General features: G+C 48.1%; 4 protein-coding genes across 4 annotated transcripts; 1 reads left to right on the forward strand and 3 right to left on the reverse strand.

The window, feature by feature from the left end:
• Positions 1-127: 127 nt before the first annotated feature.
• Positions 128-1,494, reverse strand: LACBIDRAFT_191617 (uncharacterized protein; the record flags this gene model as incomplete). The annotated part of the gene is made up of 4 exons (XM_001886226.1): positions 128-334; positions 399-658; positions 718-1,153; positions 1,219-1,494. The coding sequence occupies 4 exons, from the start codon at positions 1,492-1,494 to the stop codon at positions 185-187; spliced, it is 1,122 nt and encodes a 373-aa protein (XP_001886261.1). The 3' UTR covers positions 128-184.
• Positions 1,495-2,773: 1,279 nt separating this feature from the next.
• LACBIDRAFT_295325 (glycoside hydrolase family 79 protein) lies at positions 2,774-5,039 on the reverse strand (the record flags this gene model as incomplete). The annotated part of the gene is made up of 10 exons (XM_001886227.1): positions 2,774-3,500; positions 3,556-3,617; positions 3,673-3,805; positions 3,859-3,940; positions 4,004-4,092; positions 4,148-4,214; positions 4,262-4,347; positions 4,403-4,638; positions 4,691-4,708; positions 4,765-5,039. The coding sequence occupies 10 exons, from the start codon at positions 5,037-5,039 to the stop codon at positions 2,839-2,841; spliced, it is 1,710 nt and encodes a 569-aa protein (XP_001886262.1). The 3' UTR covers positions 2,774-2,838.
• A 3,562-nt stretch (positions 5,040-8,601) lies between these two features.
• LACBIDRAFT_331780 (uncharacterized protein) lies at positions 8,602-10,039 on the reverse strand (the record flags this gene model as incomplete). The annotated part of the gene is made up of 6 exons (XM_001886228.1): positions 8,602-8,747; positions 8,807-8,854; positions 8,909-9,464; positions 9,531-9,629; positions 9,686-9,808; positions 9,905-10,039. 6 exons carry the CDS (start codon positions 10,037-10,039, stop codon positions 8,602-8,604), a joined length of 1,107 nt encoding a protein of 368 aa, XP_001886263.1.
• Positions 10,040-10,971: 932 nt separating this feature from the next.
• Positions 10,972-12,230, forward strand: LACBIDRAFT_331781 (uncharacterized protein; the record flags this gene model as incomplete). Its single annotated transcript, XM_001886149.1, has 3 exons — positions 10,972-11,249; positions 11,307-11,470; positions 11,953-12,230. The coding sequence occupies 3 exons, from the start codon at positions 10,972-10,974 to the stop codon at positions 12,228-12,230; spliced, it is 720 nt and encodes a 239-aa protein (XP_001886184.1).
• Positions 12,231-12,447: the final 217 nt, after the last annotated feature.

The raw sequence follows: 12,447 nt of genomic DNA on the forward strand, positions 1-12,447 counted from the left end.
ATACATATTCTCAGACGATATCCCGGACTGTCACCTTTAGATAATTTTCTGTATCATGTGTCTTCCAGGTCTTGGACCTCAAGGCGGTGAATCCAACATGAAGTTGTTGCTCATGGGCACTCTCAATAAAAATCAGCAGTCCCAGCCTTAATTTCTAATCTAAGACGATGCATCACAATCCACCTTACAGTCGAACTGTACTCCGGGTATCCTCAGCAAACGGGTAATCGACATATCCAACTGCAGCATCGGGGTGATCTCCAGGTGTGTAAAACGTCTTGCGGTTATAAGGGGTCAACGGTATATTCTCTCTCAAGCGGATTGGTAGGTCCGGCTGTCAAATGAACCGAAACAGTTAGCTGAACGTTACTCTAACCGAAAACAAATGTCAGACGCACATTCGCGATGAAGTGTCTTCCGAACGCCACCAAACCTTCGCCCGCATCGGCACGGGCCATTGCGCTCTCTCGGTTGTACCCACCCGCATTGATAAACAGTTTTTGTCCCCAGATCTTGCGGAGGAAACCAATGGATACATCAGTGGGGTAAACGCCCTCCGGCGCTTCGACGGCGTGTAAATACGCAAGCTCAGGGTGGGCAGACTTGAGGGATGAAATGAAGTGGGTATATTGAGGGATTGGGTCTGTCATTCCCATGTCTGGTTGCACACTCCGCATTAAAACCGGACGACCGTGATTGAGGACACTGGGAACGTACCTTGGAATTTAGTCCATGGGCTGACCCTAATCCCCGTTCTATGTGCGCCAACTGCATCCACCACAGCATCGACGACCTCCAGCCCGAACCGACTTCGTGCCTCCACGCTTCCGCCGTACTCGTCCGTCCGCTTATTACTCACGTCCTCAAAGAACTGGTGGACGAGGTACCCATTCGCCCCGTGGATCTCTACGCCGTCGAATCCTGCTTCGTGAACTGCATTCTTTGCTGCTTGCGCGTATAGCTGGATGTATTCTTTGATTTCTTCCGTGGTCAACTCCCGAGGGACGAGGTCAGGTTGAGAAGAGAGAGCGATGGGGGAGGGGGCGATGTATGGAAGGGAGTCTTCAGAAAGTACGGTGGGGGTAGCGGCGCGCCCAAGTGCCCAGAGTTGAAGAAAGATGAACGAATTGTTGGCGTGTACGGCGGTTGTTATCTAAGCCACGTTGGAGTAATTTCCTTTAGCATCTACTTCTAAACACGTGACGATAAAAGATGTACCTCCTTCCATGCCGCTATCTGTTCCTGACTCCATATTCCTGGAACATTATCGTATCCGCCCGCCTGAGGCGCGATGAAGGTAGCCTCTGTGATGAGAAGCGTACCAGGCGTACTAGATCGTTGGGAATAATAGGTCTTCACAAGTGGGTTGATCGGTACATGTGTCTTCTTGGTTGCTCTGAAGCGGGTTAAGGGTGTCAGGACTACGCGGTGTTGGAGGGTGTTAAACCCAATAGCGATGGGCTGAAAGAGTTTAGACGGGATAGACGCGGTCATCGTCTGTAGTACCGGAGTTGTTGGTGTTATGATTCTGAGGGAGGTAAAATATAAAGGGTGCAAAGAGAAGCTGCTGAATAATGCTGGCGAAAGGATTTCTAAGCCATCGTAGTCAGCTCGGGCACGCAATTTGATGTGATCGCCGTAGAGGCGATATTGCCCGCTAAGGAACATCTAGGAACATCCTCCACTCCCAGTCGTCTATCTTCGTCTATGTGGTTTGATGACCAACATTGAGGAAGACCGGCTTAACAATCAAGGAGCCGACATTCCCGATTTGAAATTGCTGCCACGTTGACTATGAGTGGCGAGGAGTGCCAAAAGGGTGAGGGGAGTGAGGGAGAAAGTGGCGACGAAAGAGGTTGGGTTGAAACGGAAAGTCTCGGGAGAAGGGGGAGTGAAGCACACAGGGGTCACAGGTCGGGGAATAGGAGTACTTAGAGAAGAACGGTACAAAACCTGATCCAGATGATCAATCGATTGTCAGATAGAAAAGAAAGAAACGCTTACCAGCTACCACTCCACCCCCATCTCGTTGCTCACCTACATAGCGGTGGTTTGGTCTACCCAGCTGGAACTTCGATCCCTATAATGACACCAGATGATGGTACTGATAGTCGGGGACGTTCACAAGTTGAGCATATGTGCCTTTTGCCGTACTTAGTTTCCGAGGTCTCTATGCCAAAGATGCGGTTTTGGTAGGGTCCGTACGGTCAATGTCATGGCTAACGAAGAAAATTCAAAAAACATGGTCGTGTTTGGCTATTCCATCAACGAACACGGAAAGTGCCGGTTTCTCGTTGACAACTGGCTTTCAACAGTTCTTTCTACGACGGCACCTGGACGACACCATTCAACTAGCGACATATAAGAGGCCGTAATGAATCAGGATGTACATATGTAAGTGTGATAGAACTCTCTCTTCAATGCTCACGATTTATCCTACATGGGGTCCAGACATCATGCATCACTGTGGCTGAGATTGGGGTAAGTCGATATCGTCGGACCGTCGCGTAGGACGGCGTAAGCGTAATGAGTATGGCGGGAACAAGAACTAAAGTGGCGGCGCTCATTGGCGTCCATCTCTTCCTCCTTCGCAGAGCCTTTCCCCCGGTAGAGTGCAACGCAAGCAAATCAATGGGCTAACTTGGTGTTGAAGTTATATATTTTACATGCTACATACCCTAAAGTAATGACTTTAAATGAAATGGGCACTGCCGGCGAACACCCAAGGCGATCAACCCATTGGCTCAAAAAGAAATTTAAATGTCGTGACAACGGTATGCGAAAATTTTTAATGGCACGATACATATGCGTATCTACAAAATCTATTTCGTAAAATCATTAAAGAATATGAAGAGCTGCTACAAAAGCAACGGAAACCCCTCCCGCAGTCAAAGACAGACTCCGTCCGAGGGCTCCGGATTTAGTCGACGTAGAAGTGGATGATGAGCCCGAGGTTGAAGCGGTCCCAACTGGCGTGGCGGTGGCGGTACCATTCACGCCCGCAAGGTAAACCAAGACAGCCTCATAAGCCCCAATTGCGACACTCCCGTCACTGAGAGGCTTCTCAATGACGAGCGAACCCGAGGCAGTACCCTTGGTCCAGCTCTGGCCACCCCATGTAACTGTGTCCGAGTCGCTGTTGTCGCGCGTTGGTGAGTGGAGGCGCTTCACGCCAGACGGCGATAGGGATGATAAGTTGACGCTGAGGCCGGTCTCAGCGCCAAGGTTAAGTAGGACAACACGAGCGGGAGCACCGCTGCGAGCAGAGGAGTCCCAAACGACGTAGGCAGCGAGTTGGGGATGGGCAGCAACGGGGAAATAGGCAATGTTTGAGGTCTTAGCCGAAGTGCCCATAGCTTCCGCAACGAGAAGGAGTCCGGGGTATGATGGGGTGGCCCTGGCAGGGCCGTTTCGAGCAGAATCGGAGGGGTAGACGAAGTTGTACCAGCTGAATCCGGGAGTATTGATCTGATCGGTGGATTGAGCAACAAGCGTGGCGCCTGTTTACGAAAGAGGGTAAAACTGAGGTGAACTACCATAAATAAACGTTCTCACCCTGGTGTGCAAACATTCTGGTTATGTTAAGCGTCGCTCCATATAGGAAGGTATCGGCGAGCCTATCGTATCAAAGGGTGTTAGCAGGATTTATAGGTCAAAAAGTTTCCTGCACACCAGAGTGTCTGTCCGAAAGTGTTGGAGACGTTTTGCATGCCCGAGCACCCGACAGAGTTGAATTCTCCGACAACGAAGGGTGCGCCCGCAGTTTTGGCAGCCGCGATCTGTGGGACATACTTGTTCATGAAGGCTGATATCCAATGTGATGTTAGTCATAATTTTAATCTTAGCAAATAGCCGCACTCGTAATGTTTTGATGATTAACGACGTTGTCAAATTTAGCGGCAGCGATCATGGCGGGTGTGCAGCTGCCAAAGTTATACATCTATTTGAAGACGCACAAATCAGCCGGTAGACCAGTGATAATGATGCATAGCTTAGTACTTACATGTTCACAGTAGTACTTGACTGTGGACGCGTTGTTTACACCTAATGCGATAGAATTGGCTACCGTGAAGTTGCCCGTGGGGTCGGTAGCTATCATCGGAATTGGAGCTTGGTCAAAAACTGTGATCGAGGGAACTGTGCTCACCGAATCCACCAGCCTGGAAGAAATTCTTGGGAAGGTTAAGACCTGTTGTCATGTTACGAGACCAATCCTGAGGAGACGTTACGTTGGGACTAATGAAGGCGAAGGTTAACTGACCACAAATGTTTGCGTATAGGTTGAAATGTTCCATTCAGAAGGGTCCTTATAACCTTGGAGCGTGAAAACATCGGGCTCATTTCCGACTAAAATTTGTTGGACTCAACGAATGTTCAAAGGGTCAAGGAAAGTTCAACGTACTCTCAATGGCATCCAGCTTGCTTCCAAGGGCTTGGACTGCAGCCGAAGCTTGATTGGACGCGATTTCGTACGAGTTGTTGAGTAGGTTGACGTCCATGATAATCTTCGAGGATGCTGGCAGCAGATTTAAGGACTCGAGGAAGGAAGGCCCCCATGTTGTGCGCCAGACCGCTCCTGCGGGAGACAAGGTGCGAACCTCATTGCCAACGAGAGAAGGATCATAGATAGAGGCATCCCTGTCGAGAGGGGTAAAAATGAAGGCACACCAAAACTACGATGGCTACTCACACAGTAGCTCCTCCTGGGCTAAGAAAAAAGGATTGAGGAAATGGGCGATGTCGAGGGTTTAACAACGAACGTACCGAAGAGCAATGCCACCCGTCACCTTCTCGATATTCGAAATGAGCTGGAGAGTGAGCGCATTCGGGTTTGACTTGTTGCCCAAAAACTCGTCAAGAAATGCGGGCTCGATTGAGAACGAGATGAGGTAGGGGTCAAGGGATCCAGAAGCGTTAGCTGGAAGCGTTGATGGAATCCCTAGGTTGATTGGAGATGGGGTGGAAGCTCGCTGCACGAGGGAAGGGCCAGCAGACGCTGCGACGGCGAGGACAGCGGTAATAGCGATCTGGCCAAACATCTTAGAACTGACGAGGTGAGCTCGGTTGGAAAGAAAGGGAACGAAATACTGCCGTTTATATACGTTCGCCTGCGCCAGACAAGTCGCGTGTAATCCTTCAGATATTTTGCAATGCAAGTCCACGCGCTTCCACGAAAGTTTCTGTGGACCTAATTTTAGAATTAGACCCCCTAAATTATCGACCGGGCCGATTGTCAAGATCTGACGGAGGGCACTCACGGATGCAACAACTTCAAGGATGACCACGTCATAATTGCAATTGCGAGTTGGAATTCTAAGAACCTTCGTCAAAAATGAAAAACTTCTGATCGCTATATTTCTTTCTCGCCACACTTTGGGATAAAAAACAGTCTTGATTTGCTACATTTGTTGCAACTTTGAAGGCGACATTTGTAAGGTGGGTCAAGGCTGCGTAAGTAGAAGATTGAGAAGCGTGGGAGTCTACGCTGATTGCCGGTGGGATTCAAATTGCCGCCAAACAAAGCCAAACACGATGTTGAATTCAATGACGCAACTTTCACCTTCCATCCACTGCTTGATCCTCTTCCCTGTGTGAAGTCAGCGACGTCTATGATACATCATGATTACGATTTTCGACTGTCGCGTTCAAATGGTCAAAATATGATATTCACTCGGTTGGTGCATGCGTAGGCTGCGCAGGTTAGGGTTAGTCATTCAGGTGAGGCCGAATCTCTTGTGTTCTTTTCTCCCCAAGACAATCACTGGTTTTATTGTTATTTTTCTCTCTGGAAGAACGCGCAAACTGCGAGCTGAGATCGCGGATCTGGAAGAACCGCGTGTCGCCTCGATCGTCATCGTGTAACTTTGCGTTCACGTCTAGAGGCGGCAAAATTGATTTAGCTGACGGAGGCTGATAAGGATAATTTTGGAACATGGTTGGCTCTGGTTGGCTTCAAAAGAACGCCCCATCTGCTCCCATCTGGTTCTTTTTAAAAATTTAAATCGGATTGCGGGGGCGGGGATTTGGGAGAACCTTCTGTCGCCATCAACAATTTTAAATTAAAATCGGATTGCGGGGGCGGGGATTTGGGGAGAACCTTGTGTCGCCATCAACATTTTTAAATCATTCAAAAAACAGACGAGCATGGGAGGAACGGAGTCCTTGTCCTCAAGGGCCCTTATTCGCGAGCATTCTTCTACTTGATAGGGGTTTTTATTGGGTTTTTACGGACCGTAGACCGAGGAGAATCAATTTTGGCAGAATTGTAACTCGAACGCGCGTAGCCCAAATTATTTCAGCTGAGAGCTCAGCGCTCAGATATCAGAGCTGAAACTCAGTGGAAGAAAATTGAACCAGAAATACAAGCTGGTCATTTCGAAAGCCCCTTGACTCACGTGATAGCTTATATCTGACGTCACAAACAAGTCACAATGCTGGACAATTTGACCTGTCGACTTCTTGCTATGCCATATGCCCGAAGTATGATTTCTAGAACAAAATCCAGGCGCCACCACCATACCTTACACAACGTTGGTTACCGCAATGAGAGGCGAATCTTCCAGGTCTACTTTGGGTCTACTCAATCGTTCGCTTGTCATAATGCGGGTCTAATTCCGGGCTTGGCTCTTTACAAACAAGATTGGTGCCTTCCTCCTTTCCTCTGTCAATCGCGATTGTTGGTCATGCTACTTCTCCCCTGCTTACCCTTGAAACACACACCCTCAGCCTCTCGCTTTCCTCCCTTTCATCCAGCTCTGTGTTATTGCCCTTTTCACCTCACCCCCTTGCTCCCCCCGCTCGCCTTCTGTCCTCACACACCAATTTGTCCCAGCCTTCCCCTTTTACAATTCATCGAAGTAACGGAGCGAGCGCTTGTCCATTATCCGACGTCATCGATGACGTCCATCGTTCATGCCTCCATTTTTCCTTGCTTCGCTTCTTTGTCTTTCCGTTCCATGCCTTCCTGAAGCTCGACGAATTTGAATATTGAAGTGCGTCCAATGGAACCCGGTGAAGGTCTTCAGTCTTGACTCTCCCTGACTCCGATGGAGATGTACTCGTCAAGGGAATCGTTCATCCTTTACTCTCGTAGTTTGCTTCTCGTAATTATGGTGAGGCAAACGATCTTGGCCGACCTTTACTAGCTCTTACTCTTACATTTCCCTAGTCCTGTGACTGCCCCTCACTCGATTGTGATCCCAACAATCCTCCCCTTCGTGTATAAAATCTGTCGCTACTTTTCCTCACCTCCCATCCCAATCCCATCCTCGAGCTAGTTGAGCAACGCTAAATATGCACGCATTCAAATTTACTCTCCCATTCGCTCTCATCCTCCCAATCGTCTGTCTCGCGATCGCGGTACCCACCTCGAATGTCCCCGATAGCGTTGTTATCAAGGACGCAATCGCGACCCATTTGCCAGTAGCCACCTCAACCACCGACGAAACAGGTGGTTCGACGCTCAAACAAGACTCTTCGGATTGTCTTAGATCAGGTTCTTATTGTGATCCCAGTGGCTTCAATGGATGTTGTTCGGGAGTTTGTGCTATCAGTTTCCCTCTACAAGTAAGTGCCCCAATATTAATCGCTGAAAAGGGTAAACCTTGATGATGGACTGTATCGCCTTCACTTTATTAAGGGTGTCTGTGATTAGGTCGCCTTCTAAGCCGCTCAGAACGGCTCTGAGTTTCCTAAGCTGATTGAGATTGCCCAAAGTTGTGTGTTGGCGTCCTAGTTGCATTTACTGTTGGAATTTCGGGAGCTTTACGAGCATGCGCAATGCGCCCCATCTTTGGATTTCACTTGGATTTCAGGTACATTACTTACATTTGATTGTTTCCGTGCATCCTTACTACCTTAGGGGTGTGTTGCCTTTACCCCTTTTATTTCGTAGTCTACAGTATATATACGAAGCCTTGTACTGTAGTTACCCATCCGTTTGCCTCTGTCACTCACAGAGACAACCGGAATCTTACTCCCTCTTTTCTCTTGATCACGCGAAGAGTCTTGGCTTGCTGATTCGATTTCAACATTTACCCTTCGATTTTGTTTTTTAAGTATCAAATGAGTTGTGCAGACGTCGACCCCCTCTACAAAAGAAACAAGTATGGGAACACTGAAAGATATGTATTTCCCTTGACCCATTGTAGTTGGCGTGTCGATGTTGTTAAACTGACCGTTGCCTTGTTCATGCCTAGTACACACATGGGCAAAAAAGAATTTTTATAAATGAAAACAGGGGTTTTTTTAAATAGATATCTCCAATTGCCAGGTAACTTTGATGGAGGTCTGTAAACTGTGGGCTGAGAGAGAAGTTGGAATGCCAATTAATAATAGGTCACCTCCGTTGACATAGAGCATAAACTACTTCACTTTATTGTGATAGGTATCGGGCACATGGTGTAGTTGGTTATCAAGCCCTATTGTTTTCAACCTTCGTGGGGTTCTCAAATACATGTTATTAGACATGCATAGTTTACATCTTGGAAGAAAGGAGCATTTGCAAGTTGAACATGATTAAATGGGATCATGTTCTTAAAATACAATATTTACGAAATGGTGCAACATTGAAAGGTGGCCAGAATGAGCTGTAAAACATGTCTACCGGACGTGCTTTGCGTGTGCTAGAGCCTGCACGGTCATTTGAAAGACAAGAAGTAAGAATTTCCTCACGAAAGGTTCTCCCCTCAGGAGTCCCTCAATATTGGGCATCTTGTCGATACCCGTGAAGCGTTGGTGAGGAGGGACTAAAAGGTTCCACTTCAGCATTGGAAATGAATAGAAAAGACAATGAGAAAGAACTTACGAAGGCGCTTCTTGTGTCGAGCACGTGCCGAAGGGAGAACGAGAGGTTCTGCCATAAAAATCAGAGTTGGAGCTAGAAAACGATAAATGAAGCAAAACTTACTGCCTTTGCGAGGACGACCATGTCCCGGCACAACAACAGGAGGGGAGGGAGCAGGATCCCGCTCACCCTCTCCTTCAGCCTCTGCACTGGCATTGAGTTTACGCTTGTAGGTCCTGCGCGAAGGGACGGCGACGAACGCGTGGTTTGTTCTTGCAATCGCTTGGGGTTTTGCTTGACTTTCGCCCAATGTCCGGCGAGTGTGCATCTTGTCGCGTCCCTGCTCGGTCTCACCCTCTCCTTCGGCCTCTGCACTGGTATCTCGTCTACGCTTGTAGGTCTTGCGCGAAGGGACTTCGACATATGCGTGGTTGGTTCTTGCAATTGCCAGGGTCTTTGTTTGACGTTCGTGGAGTGTCCGGTGAGTGTGTATCTCTACCTGAAGGGTGTCGAGGTTGGGGACCTCGAGGATGCGAGGAGGGGTCGTAGGAGGAGTGTTGGTACTAGGAGTGGCGACAGCAATAGCGGAGGCGGTGGAGGCAGTGTTGGTTAATCCAGCCACAGGGGAGCTGAATGTATAGCGGGTGGGCGCTGCTTGACCAGCAGTCCTGCGATGCTTCTGTGCAAAAAAAAAAGAGAAAAGAAATTAATCAAAGACGAAGTTTGTTTGAGAGAGTGGACTTACGGGTGGCCCAGGAACTCCCTCCCTGTCCTCTTGTGTGGCCTGAGGGCGCCGTTCGGGACTCAGCGGTATGACGAAATAGTTGATGGACAAACATTCCTCCTAGAGAAAGAATAATCAGAAGAGAAAAGAAAAAATAATGAAATGAAAATACGCACCAAGGGGTATTCTCCTCCACCAGGAGGCCCCTTCAACAGCCAAACTTCCCAGTCTGGGTTGGCCGACTCCGCACTCAGCTCAGTCCATGCGTTGTATAGAGATTTTTGAAGACGAAGGTCGCACTCCGTTTCAGAGACGCCTTCTCAGAGAGAACAAACAAATGCAAGCTAATAGAAATAGCTTAGCATCAGAGAAATAGAAAGAAAGGCTGAACTTACCATGTGGGGATGGGCACTACACAATAAACTCGCGATGTCATACTCGTCACATTGGGCAAACGCATCCTCGAAAAACAAGTCGCGCGAGGCATAGTACGCGGCGCGAGTGTGAAGAGAACCGTCGAAGAGAACCATGAAGTGTAGAGGCGCTGGGAGCTTGAGAAAACAAAAGAGAGAATGATAGGAAAAGAAACAGGGCAGAAAAATGACCCAGCTTTTATGTGAGAGAACTTATGTATTGCTGCCTTTTCTTGCCAGAAATTCGACGGCGATCTGTTGCGGATCCTTGTGACGGTTACGTAAAGCTTATGTAGTGCGCTTGTGGCTAAAAATAGAAACTCTGAACGTTGTATAACTTGTATGGACCTCTTCGTAGTCACCTTTTTTTAATGGAGGGAAGATCTCGCCTCAACCAATTGACGAAATCTTCAAAAGTACCCGAGATTTGAAATTGAACCATGATAGATTTGGCAGTGTAGCATCCGTAAATATAAGTACCTGTCCACACTAGGTCATGTTTTTAGCTTTTCGTCATCCAAAATTTTGGCCCTGCTTATAAAAAAGGGCTTGAATCACACTCAAAGACCCCTCTAAAAATCAAATTCGGTCTCCGACCGACTTGGCAGTCATCATCTAGGGGGTGACTAAGTGACGAGCTCCATAGCTGCTTGTGAAGGTAGCTCGTGAAGCAACGCGTAGAAGGGCCGAACAAGCGGTTACTCTCAGTAAATAGCGAAGTCAGACGTTAGTCATGAGAAAGTCACGAATTAGAGGCTGTCTGACTAAATGTCGTTTTTTTTAAGCGTTTCTGACTACGCTCGTACTACAATAGTCATATATTAGTCTCGCACTCTGTCATGTACTAGTCATATCCCAGTCATTGCTGCTTGGGCCCAATTCAGGATAGCAAATAGGCTGAATCAAATTATACTTGGCTACTTTAGAAGGATACATGTAGTACTGGGCATAAGTCTAAGTATAGTCACTTGGGTTTTCGGTACTGGCATAAGAAGAGGGTCTCAGTATCATGTCAAAATGAAAGGCCCTCTGCAACATGTCGAGTCCTCATGTGCTCCAACGACACCATCGAGCTCGTCGTTGAGCGGTCCATTACCACATCCAACATCCATCAAATCCTCCGCATCCGAGTTCGAGTCGTCGCCATTCCATCTGCACGGGAAATGGGGAGGGAAGAGAGGGAGTTGAGGAGTGCGCCACCTGGATTTGAGCAGGAGGCGTTGAGAATGCGGTTGTTGTTGATGTTGGGTGAGGAGTACCTGTGCTCGTCATATTTTGTGGTGGTGATGGTGGGCCGTCCAGCCAAAGAGCGTCGACTGCGTCGTCGGTAAGCCTGGTTCCAATGTAACACTTCGTTGGGTCGCCGTCGCATTTTCATGTGAAGGATGGAAGTCGGAGGCAGTGACTGCATGTTGGGCGCTAATGACGACACGCCGTCCTTCGTTTCATTGGGGACTCATTCGCGATGGTGGTATCCTCGACTGCTCGTTTTGTGCGTTGCATACATCTGCAAAGGAGTGGAATCCGTCGACGAGGGCGTCCGCGGGTGTGGGTGGTTTGCCAGCGGCCAGAATCGTCAATTGAGCAGTTGAGGAAGAGTGTGTGGGGCTGGTCGCCGAAGTGACAAGTTCAAGTTCAAGATAATTTCAAGTTGAAAATAACTTTTCAACGAAGCAATCATGTGACTTTCAACTCGCAATGTTTCTAAGTCCAATCTGCAGCCTCAGAGGCCTCAGCTAGACAAAAATTCTTGGCGTAGCGATGTGTAGAAAAAGTATGACGATGTTGATACTAACCTATGACTAAAATCATCTCCCATTTGTTGCCAAGGGAAGTTTGAGGGAAGGGTAGCATGAAAATTACGGATGTGTTACATACACCTGACTGACCTCTGACTTTGTGCTATTTTGCTTGACTTCGCTTTTTACTGAGGGTTACTAGGCAACTTGTGTCGTCGCGAGTCGTCGAAAAGTAGGGGAAAGGACAAGAAGGTTGTGGTTTAGTTGTGACCAGAGAATAGTGATGTGCAGGCCCGGCTTGGCCTGAAAGCCACGGCTATGGCCCGGCTTTGGGCGGCTCAGGCTTGACCATACTCAAGCCTGAGCTTTTTGCAAGGCTTCAGGCTGGCTCAGGCCCGGCCCAGGCTCAAGCCACGGCTCATGGGCTAAAGTCAAAAAACATGTACAAACAATTGCTCACTCTTGAGCCGTTCACAAACTTATCGTCAATTATCGTAGTTCTTATGCTCATGAGCATGAAGTTGCAAGTATTTCTTTACCATGTGCTCAAGCCCCCTCCTTGGTCATAGGCCTCACATCTTCATTTACACTATACGCCCAAACGACAAATTGATGACAAATTTTTCAACAAAACCACGAGTACGCCTCCACGTCGAATGCTGCACCCTCCCCTATCTCTGCCAAATTCTCTACTCATCACGTTAGGATGATCGGGAATGTCGAGGTTGAGGCATACCATCCCGAAATGTCGTACAAGGTATTTGCATGGAACAAAAACAAGGTCGT

This window comes from Laccaria bicolor, genomic scaffold (assembly GCF_000143565.1).
Source record: "Laccaria bicolor S238N-H82 LACBIscaffold_36 genomic scaffold, whole genome shotgun sequence".
Taxonomy (NCBI): domain Eukaryota; kingdom Fungi; phylum Basidiomycota; class Agaricomycetes; order Agaricales; family Hydnangiaceae; genus Laccaria; species Laccaria bicolor.